At 43.0% G+C, this 25049-nt stretch overlaps 1 protein-coding gene across 4 annotated transcripts in view; it reads left to right on the top strand.

The window, feature by feature from the left end:
• Positions 1 to 25049, top strand: part of DDX4 (DEAD-box helicase 4) — a 104522-nt gene that overhangs the window by 54542 nt on the left and 24931 nt on the right. For all 4 annotated transcript variants that reach the window (XM_074953950.1, XM_074953952.1, XM_074953953.1 and 1 more), the window contains 6 exons: positions 193 to 234; positions 7964 to 8011; positions 8113 to 8157; positions 15625 to 15767; positions 21563 to 21715; positions 23073 to 23227. In XM_074953950.1, coding sequence (XP_074810051.1) covers positions 193 to 234; positions 7964 to 8011; positions 8113 to 8157; positions 15625 to 15767; positions 21563 to 21715; positions 23073 to 23227 — 586 coding nt within the window. The remainder of the gene's footprint in view (positions 1 to 192; positions 235 to 7963; positions 8012 to 8112; positions 8158 to 15624; positions 15768 to 21562; positions 21716 to 23072; positions 23228 to 25049) is intronic.

Consider the following 25049-nt stretch of genomic DNA (forward strand, 5'->3'; position numbering starts at 1 on the left):
GTTCTTACATAAAGAATTACTGGGTGGATGGATAATGAAGGGCTGACAAAACCACTGCCAGATTTTTCTTACTGGGAAGGGATCCTGCTTTCTGCTATCTGTAGTCATAACAGCTTTAAGATATTGTATTAAAATTGGTGAAGCACTGTTACACCCAATTACATGTAAATAATTCTGCCTTTTTTTTTTCAGGTGATAATGACAGTAACAGAAGCCGAGGATTTGGAAGCAAAGGTCAGGTTCTTATGTATTAGGGTTATACAAAGATTGTGTATGTTTAATAATGATTAAAAGGAAGGGAGGGAGTCAGGAGGTTTGGGTCTTGTATTCCTAGCTCTGATACTTATTTTCTTTGACAACTTGGGCAAATCATATGTCACTCCATGCCTCATTTTCCCTGTTTATAAATGGGGTAATACCTACCTTGAGAGACTGAGATTTATTTTATTAATTTTTGGAAAGTGCTTGTGACTGCCTTAAATGCAGAAAAACAAAAATATTAAGTTGCATTTGCTAGAATTTAGCAGAAGCATCTGAAAGTGACATTGTCAGGTTAAATTTCACTGGTGTCTTCAATTTCCTTGTCCACTGTATACCAAATAACTTTGTTAAAACTGAAACGTACTGATTTACTATTGCATTTCTCTCATCTTGGATAATGAAATTATAGTAGCCAGTTTGATTTCTAATCCGTTCAGTCCATTTCTGTTTTAGGTTTTCAAACCTAAATGTTCAATGTTTGCAATGTGGCTGCAGTGTTCGCAATGTGGCTGCAGGCAGGGCAGACTAGCTATTTATTATATTAAGATGCTACACTAAAAGTACAGAGTACTGTGCATATGCTTAATCTCTAGTCCTGGTTGTCATCCATCTTTTTCCTTCCATCAAACCATGAGGATTAGCTGCTGTATGTCATTAAGAAAGGTATGATTCTTAATTCTCCAATGTTGTTTAGTTCTGTCCATCAAGATTCCTTCACAATTCAACTTTTTAGACAGTCAGTAATCCCATAGACAAAGGAATATAGACCACTTTCCAGACAGGCGTAGGATAGTTTTAGTATCCCAAGCATGCCAGTTCATTTTGTCACTAGCAACTATGGAGCACTGTTTTGTTTTTTGTTTTTAGAACTTGCTGGAATACCTTATTTACATTAAGAAAAGAGGTTTCTAATGGTTCTTCTTTGAGTGCTTGATCATGTCCATTCCAATATTGATGTGCGCACTGTCGCCAGAAGACTTTTTTTCTGCGAGTGGTATCTGTCGGGTCAGCTCTGGTGCCCTCTGGAGTGATGCCTCCATGGTGCAGTATATAGGCACCTGCCAGATCGCCCGCTCCTCAGTTCCTTCTTCCCATTCGTGACAGTCGCTGGAACGCTCCTATCTCTTGCTCAGCAACTGATTCCTGTAGTGGTGGTCTTCCTGTAAATAGATAGTAGATAAGTGTAAATAGTTTGTTAGCATAAGTAGAGTGATAGTTAGTTGGTAAGCATCCACCCTGCGGGTCTCTCACGTCTGGGCCCTGGGGCATGCCTCGGTCCCAGGGCTTCAAACAGCCTGCGGTGTGCCAGTCAGTGACCCTCGCAAGAGCTGTTTAAAGTGTTTGGGAGAGGGTCATATTTAAGTGCCAGATCTGTAGGAACTTCAGTTGATCATCTCTCTCTTTTTTTGGTCCTTGGTCTGAAGTTCCTACTTATGGAGGCGGCACGCCGTCCCGTTTCAGAGCAGCAACTGGACCCGATACCAAACATCTCCTCTACCAGGAGTGTGCCAGTGTATGTTCGGAACGCCAGTGCGGCTTGGGCTCCCCAGCACTGTCCTCCCGGCACTGGCATGCTTTTTGGCGCCAACGACTTGGCACCAATCCCCATCACCAGTTCTGAAGAAGTGGTCAAAAAAGTCTGATTGGGACGTTCCCCCTTGAGAGAGACTGTTGAGAGAGTGCAATCTGTGGCAGACCACTCTCGATTTGGAGGTGGCTCAACCGGCACCGTTGAGTCTGGCACTGAGAGGCTCCCCACATAGGGCGAGCCAAGAAGGGGACACGACCCTGGCAGCACCCTCGATGCCAGAGGCATATGAGGAGGAACAAAACCTCTTCACTTGCTCAGCATCACTGTCCCCAAGCCAAGGCCTGCAGGAAATAGACCAGTCACCACAGGTTCCAGCCACAAAAGGGCAAGCACCAGCCCTGAGCAAGCCCGCAATGATGTCAAGGCACCACTGTCCATCCCGCTCATCATCAGGAGACCTGGCACAGAGACCACAGTCACCGCAGCGACAGGACACCCCACCTAGACGCTGGTCGTACTCCTGGCACCGATCAGTCTCCATGCTGCTCCCTGCCGTGGCACTGCTTGCAATCTCTGCATCGCTCGTCTTTGAAATGTGGCTCTCCATCACTGTAACACTCCCCATGGTGGCAACGTTATTCGTTGCAGTACCGCTCTCCTTGGAAACGCCGCTCCCCACCTAGGTAAGGCCGCTCAGCACCACTGAGCATGGCACCGCTTTAGTCGCCTAGGGGTGGGTCTTTTGGCTCAGAATTGCAGGCAGTCATATGCCTTGTGAGGAACTGTATCCAGAGTGGATCACAGGTGTCCTGAGGGCAAGACCTAGGGGCTTGTCCCAACAGGGTGGGGTTCTGGCCAATGGCAGATGCAGCCAAGGGGTCCACACTGACCACTGGGGAGGCAAGTGGTCCCGGGCTCCCACGGGGGGGGGACGCTCTCTTTCGGCACCCGTAGGGGTGAGGGCGCCCCTTCTGTCCCTTTCCTAAAGAGGATCAGTTCCTGGGGAGAAAAGTCTACTCCGCAGGCGGCCTTCATCTTAGAATTGCTAACCTCCAGGCCCTGTTTAGCCTTTATGATTTTAATTCCTGGTCAGCAATCCACAAGTTCAAAGAGCTCGTGCCAGCTGACTATAGGGACCAATTTGGGGCCTTGGTTGAAGAAGGCAGAGCAATAACCAAGGCGTCCCTTTAGATGGCTCTAGATGCCACGGATGTGGCAGCCTGGGCGAGGGCCATGGGCATGGTAATGAGGAGGAGCTTCTGGCTGTAGTCATTGGGCCTCCCCCATGAGGTCCAACAAATTGGTTCAGGACCTCCCATTTGAAGGGCAGTCCTTGTTTTTGGAACCACAGCCTCAAGGATTCAAGGGCAACTTAGAAGTCATTGGGCCTCCCAACCCTATCCCGGAAACAATTTATGCCACAGCCTATGGGCTGTTTCTACCAGCCCTACCAGAGGCAGGATTTTGGGCAAAGGAGGAATAGGGGTTTCAAAAAGAGACAGACTCCTCAACAGCCTCGACATCTGCGCCTACGAGACAATCATCGCGCAACACAAAACTTTTGAAGATGCGCCCAAGGACCATGCACCAGTTCACAATCTAGATCTTACCTGTATGTTTTCGGGCTGTTCGTTCCTTTTTTACTGGGCGTGGGCCAACATCACGTCTGACAGATGGGCATAGACGGCGAGTTACATCTCCACGTGGTGCCTTGGCACCAGCAATATTCAGAGCCCAGGGGCCCAGCTCCACCAATATTTGGGGCTGGTTGTCCATCCCCTGGCCCCACCTGCTGCCCCCACGCACCGGAGCCGAGCGTCCCTGCCTCTGCTGCGCAGCTCCATGCTACCTTCCTGCAGCAACTGCTGACGCAAGGTCTTAGTGCCCCCATCTCGACTGCACCCCCTCTCATCCCCAAACTCCCTCCCAGAGTCTGCACCCCAATCCCCTGCCCCAGCCTACGGCCTGCACTCCAGACCTCCTCCACCACCCAAACTCCTTTCCAGAGCCTGGGGCAGGGGGGAGTTTGGGCAGGGGCGGGTTCTGGGCACCACCAAAAATTATACAAACCTGCCGCCCCTGCTGATGGGTGGTCCTCATGGTAGAACTGGGATACACCTTACAGTTTCTCCTTCCCACTTCCCCTCCTCATCCCTCTTCAGGGACCCTTCTCACAAAAATCTCCTGGCCCAGGAGGTGCAGTTACTCCTAAGGGTGGGAGCAGTAGAGGAGGTTCCCACAGTGCTAAGAGGCAAGGGGTTTTATTCCTGCTATTTCCTGATCCCAAAATCCAGCAGGGATCTCAGACCTGTCCTAGACCTCAGGAACTTCAACAGGTTTTGAAGAAGCTGAAGTTCCGCATGGTGTCTCTGGCCTTGATTATTCCTTCCCTAGATCCAGGGGACTGGTATGCCACACTTGACTTGAAAGACGTGTATTTTTATATAGCCGTCTTCCAGCGGCACAGAAGATACCTTCGGTTTGTAGTAACTCAGGACCACTCAGTTCACGGTTCTGCCCTTTCGCCTGCTGGTGGCCTGGAGAGCTTGAACAAAATGTTTGCCGGTGATGGCGGCCTTCCTCAGAAGGAGAGGGGGTGAAGGTCTACCCCTAATTTGATGACTGGTTGGTGAGAGGTGGATCCAGGGAGTTAGTGGAACAGCACGTGCAGATCGTACAGTCCACTTTCGAGAACCTGGGCCTCTTGTTCAACGAGCAGAAGTCCACGCTCATGCCCATCCAGAGGATATCCTGGATGCAAACCAGGCAAGAGCCTCCCTGACAGAAGGGCGCTTCAGGGTCATCTCAGTTCTCATTTGAGGCCTGCTAGTGTACCCCACCATCATGGCAAGAAACTGCCTAAAACTCCTTGGTCATATGGCCTCTTGCACCTACATAGTGCAGCATGCATGCCTCAGACTCTGCCCTCGGTGTACATACTGGGGTGTCACCTGCTAGACAGAGTGGTTACTCTTCCCCAAGGGATGCTCGATGCCCTGCAGTGGTGGCTAAATGAAGATATAGTATGTGCAGGTGTTCCCTCTACAAGGCCTGCACTGTCGGTAGGGTTGGTCATGGAGGCCTCAGCTATGGGGTGGGGAGCCCACTTGGGGCCCTTCGGGACACAAGGTCTGTGGGCACCAGAGGAGGTACACCTGCATATCAATGTCGGGGAACTAAGGGCAGTGCGCCTTGCCTGCCACGTGTTCTGCCACAAGCTCCAGGGCGAGTCTGTATCGGTCCTCACAGACAACACCACGGCAATGTTCTATATAAACAAGCAAGGTGGGGGAGCCCAGTCCTCTCCCCTATGCCTCAAGGCATTGAAACTTTGGGACTACTGCTTAGCCCACTCCAGTCATCTGGAGGCTGCTTATCTACCACGTTTGCAAAACAAGCTAGCGAATTACCTGAGCAGGTACTTCATCAGTCATGGCGAGTGGTCTCTTTGACCAGACATCCTGGAGGCTATTTTCCGGAGGTGGGGGTTTCTCCAGGTGGACCTGTTTGCAACCACAAGCAACAGGAAATGCCTCCAGTTTTGCTCATACGTGGGGTACAGTCTGGGTTCTCTCTCAGATGCCTTCCAGCTACCTTGGGGGCAGGGAGGGGGGCGCAGATGCCTGTACACTTCCTTTCCCCCTCCCTTCCCCCCCACTCGTCATCCACAGGGTACTTCTCCACATCAAAAGAGACAAGGTACACATAATTCTCATAGTGCTGGCACGCCAACACTGGTTCACAACCCTGTGGAACCTCTCCATAGACATCCCAGTCGATCTCCCAGTGTGGCCAGACCTGATCTCCCAAGGCCACAGCCACATGCTTCACCTGAACCTGGAATCTCTGCATTTGACGGCTTACCACCTTCGTGGTTGAACGAAATGGAATTCGCCTGTTCGGCACTGGTCCAAGAGGTACTTAAGGGCAGCAGAAAGCAGTCAACTAGAATGGCCTGCCTAACGAAATGGAAGAGTTCTCGCTCTGGTCACTTCAGAAGAGGGGTCTCTCCTCTGGAAGAAACCCTCTCTGTAACCTTGGTCTATCTGCTCCATCTGAAAGGGGAAGGTCTGGCCGTGTCTGCTGTTAGGGTCCACTTGGTGGCAATATCAGTATTCCACCCTCCGGTGAACGGCAGATTGCTTTTCTCCAATCTAATTAGCTCTCAGTTCTTAAAGGGCTTGGAGATACTGTATCCACAGGTATGCCAACCTCTGCCCCCCTGGGATCTCAACTTGGTCCTCTCACAACTGACAAGGCCACTGTTCATGCTGCTTGCAACATGTCCCTTGATTTATTTGTCCTGGAAGACTACCTTTCTGGTGGTCATCACCTCAGTTAGAAGGGTGTCGGAGATCCGAGCCCTTACCTCCGAGCCGCCCTACATGTTCTTCAAGGACAAAGCACAGTTGCGGTTGCGCTCCTCATTCCTTCTGAACGTGGTCTCCCATTTCCACAACAGTCAAGACATCTTTCTCCTTGTCTTCTATCCTAAGCCCCATATAGCTAAAAACGAACAGAGGCTGCACTCTTTGGATGTTAGAGGTGCTTTGGCTTTTTACATACAAAGGACCAAACCCTTTCAAAAATCCAATATTGTTATTTGTGGCCGTTGCAGAAAGGATGAAGGCCAGCCAAGTCTTGGCTCCAAGGCTTTCCTTCTGGAAAAAGTCCTGCATCAGCATGTGCTATGACCTGGCAAAAGTGCCTCCCCCACATTTAATGGCGCATTCCACGTGGTCACAAGCTTCATCAGCGGCATTCATGGCCCGTGTTCCAGTTGTAGACCTCTGGAGGGAAGTTACCTCGTCGTCTATCCATACGTTTACGGGCACTACACCCTAACTCAGCAGGCAAGAAATGATGCAGCCTTCGGCGCTGCGGTCCTCCAGTCCGTGTCTCACAGGAACGCTGACCCTGCCACATGAGCGTTTACTTGGGAGTCACCTCTGTTGGAACTGAGTGCTTGCTCATGTCCAAGAAAAAATGCTTACTAACCTTTTCGTAACTCTTTTCTTCGAGATGTTTGCTCATGTCCATTCTACAACCTGCCCTCCTGCCTCTGTCGGAGTTGCTGGCAAGAAGGAACTGAGGAAAGCGGTGGGCTGGCAGGTGCCTATATACTATGCCGGGGAGGTGCCTCTCCAGGGGGCACCAGAGCTGACCTGACGGTTACCAGTAGGGGGGAAAAAGTCTTCCAGCGATGGTGAACGCAACGTGCTCACACACCTAAATTGGAATAGACATGAGCAACACATCTCAAGGAACAACAGTTAGGAAAGGTTAGTAACCATTTTTTATGGCTTGTATAAATGAAAGCTTTTTCTACAAATTCTAAATTTTGTGCCAAACTGGACATCATAGTTTCCCTTTTTTGAAATGTTCAATTGAAAAAATATGGACTTGTAGGTTAGTGTGTGCTATTTTTTTAATCTTTATCTTAAACTTCACTTGGATTGTGATAGTTTCTTGGGAGGAGCCCAGAGTTTTACTGTAAGCAACATAAAAGTGTTCTGGCAGGTAAGTTTTTGAGCTCCTTGCCCTGGAGACCATAAGAAAAAAGCAGATCATTAAACTAAAAATTCTAAGAATGTAGGTAATAGTTGCCTTGAGGTATCAAAAGATAGAATTTTGCTTTCTCTGGTTTGGCTCCCCATTCTGGACTACGTGGGTCAAAGGATCCTCTGGTCAAAGGATCAACGTCTGGTCTCTTTTCTGACCATACTGCCAAGCTAACATTCATGCCCTCATGTTGCTTCTTGATTACTGCATCCATCTCTTCTCTGGTTATCATCACTTCAACATTGCTCCTTCAGGTCCAGTCAGAATGCTGCTGCCAGAATCCTTTTCCTCAACTCACTGCTTTGGTCAGGTCACTCTCCCTTATTCACTGTGTTAAATACAAACTTTTGGTCCTTGTCTTCAATATCTTAGCTCACCTTACTTTCCTGATCTCTTAGCTCACTGTGTTGTGATCCCATCCCATTTACTTTGCCAACTGTCTGGCTCTATCACCCATTTATTTACTTCTACAAGGACCTAAGCACCTTCCATTCTGTCCCTCATGCATGTTTATCTGTTGTGACTGTACTTTTAATTTTTGAAAAGCAGTAGAGCCTGAGAGAACTGTTTATTTTGGAAATCAAAATAAAACTTGACAAATTTTAACAGGAGGATACAGAGGTTACAATGAAGAAGTAATCGCAGGTTCGGGAAGAAGTAAGTAGATTTGCTATAAGGTAGCTTGTCAAGAATTCAGTTTTTTTTCTTTTATTGCCTGACTTTTCTTTCTTTCTTAATCAATTTCTTTTCTTCTTAAGGTTCTTGGAAACCGCACGGTGAAACAGAAAGTGGTGGTGATCAAGGTAAATTAATAAATTCATTGGGATACATGTTCGTAGGATTGCTTATAAGGCAAGAAGGCCAAACTTGTAAAGTTTGATTCTGATTTAGATTTCATTAATCTATACATATAATTGAGTGACTGCACAGTACCAAGCATATAGTATAAAAACATAAATGCATCAGGTACACACAGGGTGCCCATCTTGGAATTTATAATCTAAAACAATCCAGACTGTTCAAAAAAACAAAACAAAAACTTTTCAAACATTTCAGTTGCACAGAGCACCATGTGACCACAATTTGGAATGGTCACATTTGGTGCAGTAGTTTTTGTGACTTCTTCAAAATATTATTTCTCTAGATGTTGGATTAATAGGATTCACTTAAGTATACTGAATTTACTTGAAAGACAAGAGGGTAGAAAGCGGCTGTACAAGATAGGTAAAGGTATTCCAGGCTTAAAAGGCATCATGGAGAAAGGCAGACACAAAGATGAGCATAGGAGTGATGCAAGAAGTGGTGAAGTGAGATCCAGCAGGTCCAAGGGACTGGAGAGAGATCCAGGACAAACCTGTGGAGCAGCTTACCCCAACCTGTAAGAAAATCAGGCTTGACCATAAAGAGTTCTCCAACCATCCAAGGAAGACAGATGATACTTGCTGGAGATTCTACTTAGAAGAATAGAAAGAACATTCTGCAAGCTACAGACAGACAAGTCAATGTGCTGCTTTGAGACATCACTCTAAGATTGGGTAGGCTTCTGAAATTGATGGGCAACGATCCACTGGTCTTGGGCCACATTGGCACAAATGACACTTCATCGCATAATATCTTGCAGATAGTAGGTGACTTCAGGGAACTCTGAAGGATGCTGAAGAAGAAAGTCTAAGACATCTTTTCTGAGATCCTTCCTGTCCCACGATCAAAGGAAGACAGAAGGCAGAAGTTCTTCTTCGAGTAGTCCCCTTAGGGATGCTGCATTTCAGGTGCACATGTGCCTCTTGATCAGTCAATAGGAGATTTCTAGCCAGCAGTGTCCATTTGGTCCATGCACAGTCCCTATGCCTCCGCTCTTCCAATTTTAAGGTTGCGTCCTTTAGTCCACTTTTTTTCCTTTTGGGGACTGCCTTGTCCATTTCCAACAGGCTTGGGAGCAGATCACCTTGGACAAATGTGTCTTGGAGGTCATAATACAGGGCTACATCATCCACTTTTTGCCACTCTGTCCCTTTCACCCGTTTCTCCATCCCTCTTCATGGACTCCTCTCACAAGCTTCTACTAAGGCAAGAGGTAGAGACTCTCCTCTGGCTAGGAGCAACAGAACCAGTCCTTTCCTTTTAGAGGGGCAGGGAGTTCTACTCAGAATAATTCTTAGAACAAAAAAAAGGTTGCAGGCAGATCTTAGAGCTAAGACTGAACAAGATTGTGAAGCCTCAAAAGTTCAGGATGGTGACTCTGGCAATTATAATTCCTTCTCTGGAGGAAGGAAATTTGTTTGTTTGAATTATTAATATTTGAAATTATTAATATGGGGAAACACCAAACACTAATTTAACCCTAAAAAGAAAAGGAGTACTTGTGGCACCTTAGAAACTAACAAATTTATTTGAGCATAAGCTTTCGTGAGCTACAGCTCACTTCATCGGATGCATTCAGTGGAAAATACAGTGGGGAGATTTATATACATAGAGAACATGAAACAAGACTGTAACCAGAGTGATCACTTAAGGTGAGCTATTACCAGCAGGAGAGCTGGGAGGGGAGGGACGACGACACCTTTTGTAGCGATAATCAAGGTGGGCCATTTCCAGCAGTTGACAAGAACATCTGAGGAACGGTGGACAGGGGGGGATAAACATGGGGAAATAGTTTTACTTTGTGTAATGACCCATCCACTCCCAGTCTCTATTCAAGCCTAAGTTAATTGTGTCTAGTTTGCAAATTAATTCCAATTCAGCAGTCTCTCGTTGGAGTCTGTTTTTGAAGTCTTTTTGTTGTAATATTGCCACATTTAGGTCTGTAATAGAGTGACCAGAGAGATTGAAGTGTTCTCTGACTTGTTTTTGAATGTTATAATTCTTGACGTCTGATTTGTGTCCATTTATTCCTTTACGTAGAGACTTTCCAGTTTAGCCAATGTACATGGTAGAGGGGCATTGCTGGCACACGATGGCATATATCACATTGGTAGATGTGCAGGTGAACGAGCCTCTGCTGGTGTGGCTGATGTGATTAGGCCCTATGATGGTGTCCCCTGAATAGATATGTGGACACAGTTGGCAACGGGGTTTGTTGCAAGGATAGGTTCCTGGGTTAGTGGTTCTGTTGTGTGGTTGCTGGTGAGTATTTGCTTCAGGTTGGGGGGCTGTCTGTAAGCAAGGACTGGCCTGTCTCCCAAGATCTGTGAGAGTGATGGGTCGTCCTTCAGGATAGGTTGTAGATCCTTGATGATGCGTTGGAAAGGCTTTAGTGGGGGGCTGAAGGTGACGGCTAGTGGCGTTCTGTTATTTTCTTTGTTGGGCCTGTCCCGTAGTAGGTGGCTTCTGCGTACTCTTCTGGCTCTGTCAATCTGTTTCTTCACTTCAGCAGGTGGGTATTGTAGTTGTAAGAATGCTTGATAGAGATCTTGTAGGTGTTTGTCTCTGTCTGAGGGGTTGGAGCAAATGCGGTTGTATTGTAGAGCTTTGCTGTAGACAATGGATCATGTGGTGTGTTCTGGATGAAAGCTGGAGGCATGTAGGTAGGAATCGCGGTCAGTAGGTTTCTGGTATAGTGTGGTGTTTCTGTGACCATCGCTTATTAGCATTGTAGTGTCCAGGAAGTGGATCTCTTGTGTGGACTGGTCCAGGCTGAGGTTGATGGTGGGTTGGAAATTGTTGAAATCATGGCAGAATTCCTCAAGGGCTTCTTTTCCATGGGTCCAGATGATGAAGATATCATCACTGTAGCGCAAGTAGAGTAGGTGCATTACGGGACGAGAACTGAGGAAGCGTTCTTCTAAGTCAGCCATAAAAATGTTGGCATACTGTGGGGCCATGTGGGTACCCATAGCAGTGCCGCTGATTTGAAGGTATACATTGTCCCCAAATGTGAAATAGTTATGGGTGAGGGCAAAGTCACAAAGTTCAGCTGCCAGGTTTGCTGTGACATTATCGGGGATACTGTTCCTGACGGCTTGTAGTCCATCTTTGTGTGGAATGTTGGTGTAGAGGGCTTCTGCATCCATAGTGGCCAGGATGGTGTTTTCAGGAAGATCACTGATGGATTGTAGTTTCCTCAGGAAGTCAGTGGTGTCTCGAAGATAGCTGGGAGTGCTGGTAGCATAGGGCCTGAGGAGGGAGTCTACATAGCCAGAAAATCCTGCTGTCAGGGCGCCAATGCCTGAGATGATGGGGCATCCAGGATTTCCAGGTTTATGGATCTTGGGTAGCAGATGGAATACCCTAGGTCGGAGTTCCAGGGGTGTGTCTGTGCGGATTTGTTCTTGTGCTTTTTCAGGGAGTTTCTTGAGCAAAAGCTGTAGTTTCTTTTGGTAACCCTCAGTGGGATCAGAGGGTAATGGCTTGTAGAAAGTGGTGTTGGAGAGCTGGCTAGCAGCCTCTTGTTCATATTCCGACCTATTCATGATGACGACAGCACCTCCTTTGTCAGCCTTTTTGATTATGATGTCAGTTGTTTCTGAGGTTGTGGATGGCATTATGTTCTGCACGGCTGAGGTTATGGGGCAAGTGATGCTGCTTTTCCACAATTTTAGCCCGTGCATGTCGGCGGAAGCACTCTATGTAGAAGTCCAGTCTGTTGTTTCGACCTTCAGGAGGAGTCCACCCAGAATCCTTCTTTTTGTAGTGTTGGTAGGAAGGTCTCTGTGGGTTAGTATGTTGTTCAGAGGTGTGTTGGAAATATTCCTTGAGTCGGAGACGTCGAAAATAGGATTCCAGATCACCACAGAACTGTATCATGTTCGTTGGGGGTGGAGGGACAGAAGGAGAGGCCCCGAGATAGGACAGATTCTTCTGCTGGGCTAAGAGTATAGTTGGATAGATTAACAATATTGCTGGGTGGATAGTTTAGTGTCCTTTTTCTTTTGTAGAGAAGCAAAGTGTGTGTTGTAAATGGCTTGTCTAGTTTTTGTAAAGTCCAGCCACGAGGAGGTTTGTGTGGAAGGTTGGTTTTTTTATGAGAGTATCCATTTTTGAGAGCTCATTCTTAATCTTTCCCAGTTTGCTGTAGAGGATGTTGATCAAGTGGTTCTGCAGTTTCTTTGAGAGTGTGTGGCACAAGCTGTCAGCATAGTCTGTGTGGTATGTAGATTGTAATGGATTTTTTACCTTCAGTCCTTTTGGTATGATGTCCATCTGTTTGCATTTGGAAAGGAAGATGATGTCTCTATCTGTATGAGTTTTTTCATGAAGTTGATAGATTTAACCCTAAATTCCTTTATTAAATGCAAAGGCCAAATGGTACTTCTACAATTGCTCTAAACATGCCTAAAAACCCTAAATAATAAGCAATTTACTACATCCAAATAGTAGTAAAACATTTATAAGTATTTGATCAGTATACTTACAAATGAGCTAAACGCAGGGGTGCTTAAACCCATATTGGTCAGCTGAAACATGGTCAGGCAGGTATCAGCAATGAACCCTTTAAGAGTTTGCTTTTTATACCCTTTAACAAACAAGTGGTGTCACTGCCAATTACTGACTTTAGCTAAAAACCAATTGGAGACAGTTCACCCTTTATTTCCAGTGTTAGTCCAGATAAGATTTACAACCTCCTTTTTTTTTCCCAGGCCTTTCCTCCCCTCCTCCTTGCTGTCCAACAGTTTTCCCATTGCCCCGGGTTCATATAGGCTTTACTATTGGAGTGTGGGTTGGGAAGAGCTGTGTTGGCTCATTTTAAGATAGTCTCTTTGTTTGATTTAAAACCATCTGCAGTCGCACCTGTCAGAGGCCTTTTTTTAGAAACTTCCTCTTATCTCATGGTTATTCTTTGAACCAGACATCCTTCCTATTTTATTCCTTCTGGCCGCATCACTTTTTATTCTCTAGGCCTTTCTTCTACTTGCTAGTCAGGGCATTTCTTTACAGTACATATATATGTTTTCTTAGCCAACTTAAAGTAACTTTAATTTTATGTTCATTCCACACAATTGGTTTTCATCCCTCAACCTACAAGATGCCTACTTCTATATAACTATACCTCCATTGCACAGGACATAATTATGATTCACTGTGGTTTAAGATCACTTCCAGTACCAAGTGCTTCCCTTCGATCCCAAGGGTCTTTCTGAAAGTTGTAATGGTAGTGGTGGTTTACCTTCTGGCAGGAAGGAATTTTAGTCTTCCAGTACTCCAGCAACAGACTTCTCAAACGCCGCTCTTTCCCAGCAGTGTTGTCATCCATCCAGAAGGCCTTTGCTTTGTTCTGGGAGTTGGACCTACACCTGAATGCAAAGAAATCCACATTAGTACTGGTACAAAGGATAGTTTATAGGGGCATACTTGGACTCAGTGACAGCCAGAGCATTCCTCCTGTTGCATAGATTTGTGACTGTCTGGTGTAGTGGGGATGATTCAAGGATGCCCTCCGACATCAATAAGGAATTGTCTTCAACTCCTTGGCCATATGGTGGTGTGAATGTTTGTGACCAATCATGCAAGGCGGTGCCTCTGCTCCTTCCAAGGCTGGAATTTGTCCTCCAAATAAGGATGCCTTGGACAGGCAGGTGTGATCCTCTTGTATGTAAAGAACTCCTTAAACTAGTGAAAGGAGCAATTCCATATATGTAGGTGTTCCCTTCTGCCACCCAGACACTTTTCCCGTGACTACAAATGGGAGTCGAATGCTTGGGTCCTCCAAGACCTATTCCAGAGATGGGGACAGCCAGAGATTTAATCTTTTCACCACCTCCAAGAATAGGAAGTGTCCTCTCTTCTGCTCCAGTGTGGGTTTTGGGTCACCTCTTCAGGGGGATGCCTTCCTTCTATCGTGGAAGAGGAGTCTGTTCTACAGAATGGGGACTGTATCCTGGAAAGCCATGACTCTGAAAAAGACTTGAGTGGTAGTGGACGAACAACTCAACATGAACTCCCAGTGCGATTGGGCAAAAAGGGTTAATGCAGTCCTTTGATGTAATACACAGGGGAGTAGGGAGGTATATGCCAGTGATGAGATACATACTGGCATACTTCAGATAGTTTTAGTGTCTATATTTTAAAAATGATGTTGAGAAATTGGAGAGAGCTGCAAATGATGCAAGCGTATCAAAAGATAAAAAGCAGACTTGATTATGGTGTATAATTACCTTCATAGGGAGAAAATACTGGGTAATTAAGGGCGATTTAATCTAGTGGATAACAAGAACCCAGTGGGTGGAAGCTGAAGCCAGACAACTTCATATTGCAAATAAGACATGCTTTTGAAAGGGTGACTAACCATTGGCATAGCCTACCAAAGCAAAATGATGGATTCTCCATTCCATGAAGTCTTCAAGACTGGTGCCTTTCTGGAAGATAGGCTTTAGACAAGCACAAGTTATTGTGCCTAACACAGGGATAATGGGTGAAATTTAAGTACTTATGACATATAGGAGTTCAGACTAGATGATCCTTTTTGGCCTTAAAATCTATTATGTTTTACTGAACAATGTGTTTATTTTTTAAAAAAGACAGTAATGCATGCATTATTTTGCATTTTCTCTTTATTTAGAATTTCAGAATTATAATCAACAGTTAAAATTATTGTTTGGCATAATTTGTGAATAAAATTTGTTCATGGTCAATACTGAAAGTCCCTCAACAGCTACTTCTCTTACCGGTGTACCAGACAGCTTTCAAATGAGTCTTCAAAAAATTCTTCCAGGCCCCAAATTTGTTGAATATTTTCAAGAACTTTTTAAGTCTAAAACATACTTTTCTGAACAGTTCGGTCTTCCTAATTCACTTGTAGAACACCTCACATCCACATATAAGTGTTCCATACGGCTTACTCATGTACCAGATAAAGTTTGGGGTAGACTTGATTTCAGCAGAATGTAAACTTTGTAGCGTAAACAAGACTTTAAAGGTGTAAAATTCAGCTTTTGGTTTTTTAGTTGCCCAGTAAAACTTCACTAATTCTCTCTATTGACTGGAAGAGACATTTGTGCAAAAGTGAACAAATGCTAAGCAAGTAGAATGTTTCACAAAAACTTTGATTTTGACAACTGCAGGTAAGCTTTTTAAAAATGGTAATGTTTGATGTGCTATAAAGGTACACTAGTATATTTTGTAAGTTGTAGTATTCAGTAACCTCAGTGCAGCACACTACTGAATCTTTGAGAAATGGGAAGGGATTTTTTCAGACATGCATTATAAAGTGCAGGTTAATGAAGTTCTACTGAATTGTTTGGCTGCTCCACAAGGAACAAATTACTTCAACTAAAATTTTCCCTCAAATTATTGTTCATATATCTGAACCATTGGTTTTCTTTTGTATTCTGAAGGTCCAAAGGTGACCTATGTGCCACCACCTCCACCTGACAATGAAGAAGCCATCTTTGCACACTACCAGACAGGAATTAATTTTGACAAATATGACACAATTCTTGTGGAAGTATCAGGACTTGATCCTCCACCAGCAATACTGGTTAGTGAACTCTTGTCCTCTATTACTTAAAGTTACTGGCAAAGGGTATTTTAAAAATGAGTTTGTGCCCTTTTTTGCTGCTTTATGATGTATAAAAATTTTTTCTTTTGATAAAGATATAATGAATGAATGAATGGCAAAATAGAACTCTGAATTTTTTGTTGGAAGATCTCTTTTGAGGGGCAGTTTCAGGGACTTATTTTGTTAGCTCTCACAACTTTGAAGGGTGACAGAAACGTAAGTGTGGAATCTTAATTTTTTCCAAATTACTGTCGAAATTAAATAGCTGTCAAACACATCAAAGCCTGACTTAAAAAAAATCCTTTCACCTCTCAATTGCTCTGCTTTGTGTCTGTTTAGTGAAGTTTCACAACCTCCTCCATAATATTCTTCCAGGTTTAATAGGACTAAAATTTTTAAAGTAAAAAACCAAAGCAACCTTTGGTGCCTTCTTTAGACACTACAAAGAAGCAAAAGGTACACACCCATTTTTTTCCTTGGCAATAATTTTTTTCTTAATAAAATAAAATAAAAAAATACTGACCTAGAAAATCCATTAGGAACATTTTAGTAAAAGCGTATTTTGAAATCTGTTCATTTTAAAGTAAATAAGAATTTTAATTATAGTAAACTTAGTATTTGTCCACCTTTGACAGTCTGTTTCCATTGTCCGTAATGAGAGGAACATAAAAACTAAAATGGCATGTTTTGAGAAAGTAGAGATGTACAGTTGTCAGTATTAGAAATCTAAAGTGGTGATTTTAATGTTCCAGATGATACAAATTTAAAATTTTTGTTTGCTCTGCAAAAATACATACTACTACTAATTTCTCTCCAAATCAAATACTGAGGAGATCTGCTTTTTTTCCATTGATACCATATATAAAAAGCTGCAACACTGAGGAATGGAAATAGTCAGCATAAGAGTTATTTGTGTTCAGAAAAGATCGGTTTTTACAGAAAATTAGAAACAGTAAATATAATTAAACTGGTTTTAGAGTAGCAGCCATGTTAGTCTGTATCCGCAAAAAGAACAGGAGTACTTGTGGCACCTTAGAGACTAACACATTTATTTGAGCATAAGCTTTCGTGGGCTACAGCCCACTTCATCGGATGCATAGAATGGAACGTGTAGTAAGAAGATATATATATATATATATACACATACAGAGAAGGTGGAAGTTGCCATACAAACTGTAACAGGCTAATTCATTAAGATGAGCTATTATCAGCAGGAGAAAAAAAACTTTTGTAGTGATAATCAGGATGGCCCATTTAGACAGTTAACAAGAAGGTGTTAGGATACTTAACATGAGGAAATAGATTCAGTGTGTAATGGCCCAGCCACTCCCAGTCTCTATTCAAACCCAAGTTAATGGTATCTAGTTTGCCTATTAATTCAAGCTCAGCAGTTTCTCACTGGAGTCTGTTTTTCTCTGCTGAGCTTGAATTAATATGCAAACTAGATGTGTAAATACATGTTGTTTGGTAAGAAGTTTAATGAAATAGGTGTTTGTAGTTGGTTATTGAGGGCTGATACTCAAGACTGGTCTAATCTGGCTATGTCACAGGTGTATGTTAAGTTGAAAGAAAGAAAAAACTATAAAACTTCAGAGGGTGATGTAGGAATACCAAAGACAGAACTGAAAGCCAGGTCCAGACCTTGCTAGTGTAGTACAGCTCACAATATTTTAGCCAAAAACTTTACGGTTATTCGTTGCTGTGGTTTTTTTTCCCCGCTCCCTGTAGTGGAGCCAATTAATATACCCGATTTTAGTTTACATTGTTTATTTTAAAATAAGTCAGCACAGCTCCAAGTGACACCACTGGAACTCTTGACTTTTTAAAAATTCATATTTCGGGCAATAAATGTGGCAACACTTACATAACAATTTGTTTGGTATTTATTATAGTCTTGTTCTCTTCTGGTTTTGATGTTGCATGCAGTTCATAATTGCATAAAGAATTTGATTTTAAAATTGCTTATAGAAAAAAAATTTCTACTTTAAGGTCCAGGTGTTCTGGAAAGATATTTTTATAACCTAAATTATAAACTATGCTGGGAAGCTTGAAAAGGGATGAAAAAAAGAAAAGATGTTTTGGAGAAATATATTTAGTAAACTACTCCTCTGAGCAACTTTTCACTAGGTTAAGAAAAAAGATTGAACCCATTTTGCTCAGGCTAGCCACAAGAGAGTTCTAGGTTACAATCCTCACTATTAATAAATGTTTAAACACACTTCTAAAATGAAAACTGGCATTTTAGTCTGTAGTTGGATTTGACGATATTGCTGAAAAGTTGCCTTATTTAACAAACTAGCAGTGTGAGCGCCCTCTGCAAGAAACTCTTCAACTGTTCAAGCAGGTTGGACAACAGCTTAGCCTTAAATAGGGCTCCCATACAAACATGTCAGAAATGAAATTTGTTAAAGGTAGCTATGCCAGCAGAAGGGTCAGATGCCAAATTTATTTAAACTCAAAATTGTTTTCATTGTGACGGGTTTATCCTGCATTCTTCTTAAACAATATCATCCAGTTTCCTCCCCTGCAGTTATTAGATAGTTCTGAGTCAATTCCAACAAGGAAACCTCTCCCTTTATAAGGATGCATCTGCTGGAAGAAAGCCTCCAAAAGAGAGAGCATGGAACTTTTCCCATGCTCTTCCTAATTCTTCATGTCGGACACACAGTAGTAACTTTCCAGTCATGTACTTTTGTGCCAGATACAGAGTGGCTTCAGAGCTTGCTTATACACACCAGATGTGTTCATAAGATCCTTTAGTGGTTTCCCATGTATGGCTGAGGTTAGCTTTAAAAGGTATTTTACACTCAACGCCACCTAGTGACTGAACAATAATAATACAGGTTAGCATTCCATTATATATCCCCTTTTAAGTTATACATTTCTACTAGGGCTGTTGATTAATCACAGTTAACTCACGTGATTAACTCAAAAAAATTTAGTGCGATTAAAAAACTTAATTGTAATTAATCGCATTGTTAAACAATAGAATACCCATTGATTTCTATTACAACACAGAATACGAAGTGTACAGTGCTAACTTTATATTTTTTATTACAAATATTTGCACTGTAAAAATGATAAACAAAAATTGTATTTTTCAGTTCACCTCATAAAGTACTGTAGTGCAATCTGTTTATCGTGAAAGTGTCACTTACAAATGTAGTTTTTTGTTACATAACTGCACTCAAAAGCAAAACAGTGTAAAACTTTAGAGCCTACAAGTCCACTCAGTCCTACTTCTTGTTCAGCCAATTGCTAAGACAAACAAGTTTGTTTACATTTATGGGAGATACTGTTGACTGCTTCTTATTTACGTCACCTGAAAGTGAGAACAGACATTCGCATGGTGCTTTTGGAGCCAGCATTGCAAGGTATTTACATTCCACATATGCTAAACATTCATATGCCCTCTCATTCTTTGGTCACCTTTCCAGAGGACATGCTTCCATGTTGATGGTGCTTGTTAAAAAAATGATGCGTTAATTAAATTTGTGACTGAACTCCTTGGGGGAGATTTGTATGTCTCCAGTTCTGTTTTACCAACTTTCTGCCATATATTTCATGTTATGGCAGTCTCGGATGGTGACCCAGCACATGTTCATTTTAGAGAACACTTTCACGACAGATTTGACAAAACTCAAAGAAGGTACCAATGTGAGATTTCTAAAGATAGATATAGTACTTGACCCAAGATTTAACAATCTGAAGTGCCTTCCAAAATCTGAGAGGGACAAGGTGTGGAGAATGCTTTCAGATGTCTTAACAGCAACACTCCGATGCAAAACTACAGAACCCGAACCACCAAAAAAGAAAATCAGCCTTCTTCAGGTGGCACCTGATTCAGATGATGAAAATGAACAGGTGTCGGTCTGCTCTGCTTTGGATCGTTATCAAGCAGAACCCATCATCAGCATGGACTCACGTCTTTTGGAATGGTGGTTGGAAATTTTGTGTTTTGCTGTACTACTTTTCCAACAGATGTCAGGGTAGTTAGTCATTCATTACTACCGTTATATTGGCTGCTTCTTCCCTCATTGGTAGTGATGTGACTGCAGTTCAAAGTGCTAACGCAGACCAAATCCACTCTAATACTTTGATAGAGAAGATAAGAAACTTAGGCAGGAATATGTTCTCCTCTGTCAGTCTGGGCATTAGAATGGTAAACTGTCAGGTGATTATATGCAAATAGAAGAAAAAGAGGCCACTTTTGGGAGGAAAAAGAGGCCACCACCCTTCCAGCAGCAGCAGCAGGAGGAGTTTGGGGCATGGGAGGAGGCTCAGGTCTGGGGGTTTGGGCGTGGGAGGGGATGAGGGTTCTGGGTGCTGCTTACCTTGTGGGACGCTCCCTGGAAGCGGCAGTATGTCCCTCCCTTAGCTCCTAGCTGCAGGCACTGACCCCGCAGTTCCCAGCCAATGGGAGCTGTGGAGCTGGTAGCACATGAAGTTAGGAGCTTAGGGAGGGACATGTTGCCGTTTCCGAGAAGCCGGATAGGGAGCCTGCCAGCCCCGCCAACTCCCAGCACCAGCGCGTGCTTCAGTCACTGCTGAAAGACAATACAAGACTAGCCAAACCTTTTATTTCTGAAGGTCAGTCAGTCAGTTGCTAAGGATGCCTTCAGCGCATTATTCAGTGCTTCAGATGAGGCCTCTAGAATTGTAGCAGCTGTGATTAATTTGAAGTACCACTTGTGGCTATGTTTGTCAGGATTTCCTCTCAAAACAAGAATGCAGGTAAGACTCCACTTGATGGTGAAGGGCTGTTTAAGTCTAGAACAGACAAGGTTCTAGACCAGCTAAGACACCAGGTCTACTGTTTCCACAAGATAATTAGAGGCCAAGAGCTTCAAAAGCTTAGCAGGGTTCAGAAAGGGATTAGACATTGATGGGGATAACCAGAATAATCCAGAATTGTTGTAAATATTAAATAAGGTTTGGAAGAAATATAAACCCTCATGCTTCAGGTTTTAAGCCTGCTTCTGACTATTGGTGGTGGATGAGATAGGAGGAAACTTTCCCTGAAGCCAGGCTATCCCATAACTGCTTGCTTCAGAGTTTCTTGCACCTCTTCTAAAATATTTTTGCTAGCTACTGTTGATGATAGGATATTGGACTTGATGGACCCCTGGACTGATCCAGTATGGAAATTTCTATGCTCCTGTATGTTGTCCTAGAAACTGCTTTGATACTCCACTACAGAAGCCAATCTCAGGGACTCTGGAGCAACTAGGCAACTTATGAGTCTGGGGAATGTTGATGAGATTCAAAAGGCAGAATCAGCATAAATTCACTTGGACTTGGGGCAGTGAAATTTGCACTGTGGGAAGTCTGTCAGTCCAGTACAGTGCTGCAATCCGAAGAAATTGCTTTCAGATCTGTCTGTAGATTTCTGAAGCCAGATACAGCAGTTGAGCTTCCACCTATTCAGAGAACCAAAATGGCATCTGAATCTTGTCCTGCAATCCCTAACTGTTCAGTCATTGAAGCTCTCCATGTTACTCTGGCAATCCTTTTAACTTTTTTTGAATGGCACTCGTATGAAGGAATGGTCACAGCAGCAGTTGCAGGATATTGTTGAGGGGAATTAAATAGGTGATGGGACACGCTCAAGTACCCGTAGACATTAAAAGTTCTGAATCCTGAGGAGCAGTGGAGTAGTTCTGGTGTTTCAAGCTTCTAGACCACTTACTACCAGTATTTCTCAACGTCTGAATCTGAATCATTTTAGTATGGTGATATACAACAGTATAGACTTTTTCTTTCTTCTTTTCTAGACTTTTGAAGAAGCTAATCTTTGTCAAACATTGAACAAGAACATTGCTAAAGCTGGATATTTGAAACTTACGCCAGTGCAGAAGTATAGTATTCCTATTATACTTGCAGGGAGAGATTTAATGGCATGTGCCCAGACAGGATCTGGAAAAACGGTAAGTTCTGTATAAAGGGGGCTTCCATTGTTTCCGATTTCTTCCATGCTTAATTTACACAGGAGACAGGTAGATAGCTATGACATTCCCTCCTGTCTGGGCAGACTATACAGCCTAATATCAATGAGTATCCATAATTCCTTACGTAGTGTTAATACATACATTTAACAATGATACGAATCACCAGCGTCATTAGCTTTAAGAAAAGACCTCACTCTGTACACTGATTAATATAATAATATTGTATACAATAAGTTGACTCAGTTGCTTCTCAGTTGAGGTTCATACCCACTGTCTTTATAGACCAGTAAACCTTTGAAATGGATTCTTCTGACTGTTACTGCTCAAAGAACTTTAAGCTGTGAGGAAGGCGACATGGAACCTGGTGGTGAAGGAAGCTCCATGCTCTCTTTTCCCCCATTTGTGTTCGCTGAAATGCAAATTGTTCAGGTTCCTACCATCTCCTTCCCATGCTGTATTGATGGTCCTGTTTCTGCTCATATGTAAATATGGATTTTCGGTGTCTTTGGCTGAAGATTGGGCTGGTCAAAGACTCAAATACGAATTCCTTTGTCTCAGCAGCTCTGTTTACTAACTTCCCTGACATGCCTGACTTCAACACATTTTAGTTATCATTCCAGCATATGTCCCATAACTCTTTAAAACCCACTGCATGCATACATCTTTCAAGAATATTATTGATCAGTGAGTTTAGTTTTCAATGGATACCTCACAGGATACCTCACAAGTAAGGCTGAGAGTTTGTCATGGAGGTCCTGGATTCTGTGATTTTCCACGACGGCAGTGACTTCTGCACCGGCCACTGCTGTACCAGTCTCAGGCCACCGCCCCTCAGCAGCAGCAGGAGGAGTTTGGGGTGTGGGAGGAGGCTCAGATCTGGGGCTTCAGGCATGGGAGGGGATGAGGGCTCTGGATGCTGCTTACCTTGTGGGGGGCTCCCTGGAAGCGGCAATATGTCCCTCCCTCACTCCTAGCTGCAGGCACTGACCCCGCAGTTCCCAGCCAATGGGAGCTGTGGAGCTGGCAGCACATGGAGTTAGGCGCTTAGGGAGGGACATGTTGCCATTTCTGAGAAGCCAGGTAGGGAGCCTGCCAGCCCCAGCGCGTGCTGCAGGCTGCTCCCATCTGTGTGTGCCCCCTCCCCCCAAGATAGCACTCCTGAGTACCTGCAGACCTCCCGTCTCTGAATTTCTGTAGAACTTGCTAGGTTTATTATAACTTTTCAATCTTCAAATAAAGTTATTTTCTTTAACTTCATTGCTTCACAAATTGCTCATGCTCCTGAAACAAACCTTTTAAACACAATGCTAATAAAGCATTCATATTTGCTTTCCAGGCAGCTTTTCTTTTGCCAATTTTGGCTCACATGATGAAAGATGGGGTAACTGCCAGTCACTTCAGAGAGCAGCAAGAACCAGAATGTATTATTGTAGCCCCAACTAGAGAACTGATAAACCAGATCTTTCTGGAAGCAAGAAAGTTTTCATATGGGTAAGCTTTTAAAAAAATACCAGGCTACATTGCAAAAGTATGAGGCTTAATTTAATGACTGTAAAATCAAAGAATTGCTACCATGGCATTTCCTTAAAAAAAACCCCCACACTTTTCATCCAATTCAATTTGTCTACGTTAACTTGAGCAAGGAATTGAATTTAGGCCACAAAAGACTGTTTTTGTAGTCTAGTTGACATTTAATATATGGATAAGAAGTTAGAATGGGCAAAAAGAGTTTGTAAGGTGATTTGTGACAAATGTTTATAGAACCACAAAGTGACACTTCCTATGAAATGAGTTCCAATTGGTTAGTAAAATGAAATAATCTAGTTTGCTTTCATAATTTATGGTAAGGTTTTTTTGGCATTCACTCATCTTGACAATAAAAATAAAGTAGCTACAGGTCAGTATTTCTAATAGACTCTAAATTAAGGTTCAAAGAGATCTTATTGAAAGTCTGAGCAAAAATGGTGAGTTTTGGGGGGTGGTTTTTTGTTTGAATCCTTTCAGGCAAAACACTCTTGCTGCTATTTTTAAAAAAGAGTTGTCAGTCTTTTCTTTACAGCAGTTCTGTTGCCTCAAAGGAGAGGGATAGAAATTCAGCACTGAGCCTTGAGGTTGGATAAGCGTCTTTGTTTGTTTTTGATTTCGTAAAAATCTGTGCCCATCCCTTGGCAAATGGAATAGCTGGAAAAACGTTCCACACAACCACTCTAATTTTGTAATCTTCCAAAGTTCTGTTGGCACTACATACGTGTGCATAACAGTTAAATAGAATTTTAAATGCATTTTTTAAACAAATCTCTCATTTGATGCACTTACTACCTTTGCTTCGTTAACGATTCATCTTGTACAAAACAGCTCATTCAAGTGCAGTAGCTTTTAAGTTCCACACTATAGAATTTGTTTCTATTGTGTCCTGTTTAAGGAAACCACTTTAGATGGACACTCAGTGCCTCAGTTAAGGTTGCTTGCCCAGCATTAAATCTGTCCTTTGTGTGTATTTGTTACAGTAGTTGTAATGATTGTATATTGGATGTTGTTCAAAGGGAGTAAAATTTTTCAAGCATGTGTGACTTATTCAGTGGGACTTCAGCTCCAAGGTTACTTAGGAGTCCTGGGTAAAAGAGTGCCTTACTCATTCAGCTTGTGGGATGATGGTGCATATTGAATAAAGCAAGGACATAATGAATGGGATCTATGTTTTTGTGGGTAAATTCTACTTGCAATTATTATAGCGTAGGCCTGGAGTAAATCTGTCAGCAGATTCAGTCCCAGTTCTCACTGGTGTAAGTGAAAGCAAGTGCAAGCCCATGGTGAACCGAGTGCCCAAAATGTAGCAAATGGATATTGAACTGCTGATTTAACCACTGCATGAGATAGAGATCCTGTGGGAAAAGGTGTAATGTAACCATGCAAGACAGTCGTCATGATATTTATCCATAAAGGGGAAAGATAAGTTGTACAAGAAAAATTAACGTTGGCATTTTCTGACTTTGAATGTGACTTTTTAGCTATCATGTTTTAATTCTGTAATATATGAAATTTACAAAAGCCTCAAACAAAATACAGAGGACTGGCATCAGGATTCTAAAAATAGTAGCTGTTAGTCTTAGCTCTATAGTAATTGTATGGAGGATTAATGAGCAAATAACTGAGAGAATGCCGAATTACTAAATGGTAGTGCTAGTCCTACTACATCGTCAAACAAAATCTTGCCTCTCTCAACATCAACCACAGTCACCCATTATTTAAGTTCCTGACTTGAGCAGTTTGTGGAAAAGCGTTAAATGCTGTAACTATGAACCAGTACAGTAAT

The sequence above is a fragment of the Natator depressus genome, chromosome 5 (genome assembly GCF_965152275.1).
Source record: "Natator depressus isolate rNatDep1 chromosome 5, rNatDep2.hap1, whole genome shotgun sequence".
Lineage (NCBI taxonomy): Eukaryota > Metazoa > Chordata > Testudines > Cheloniidae > Natator > Natator depressus.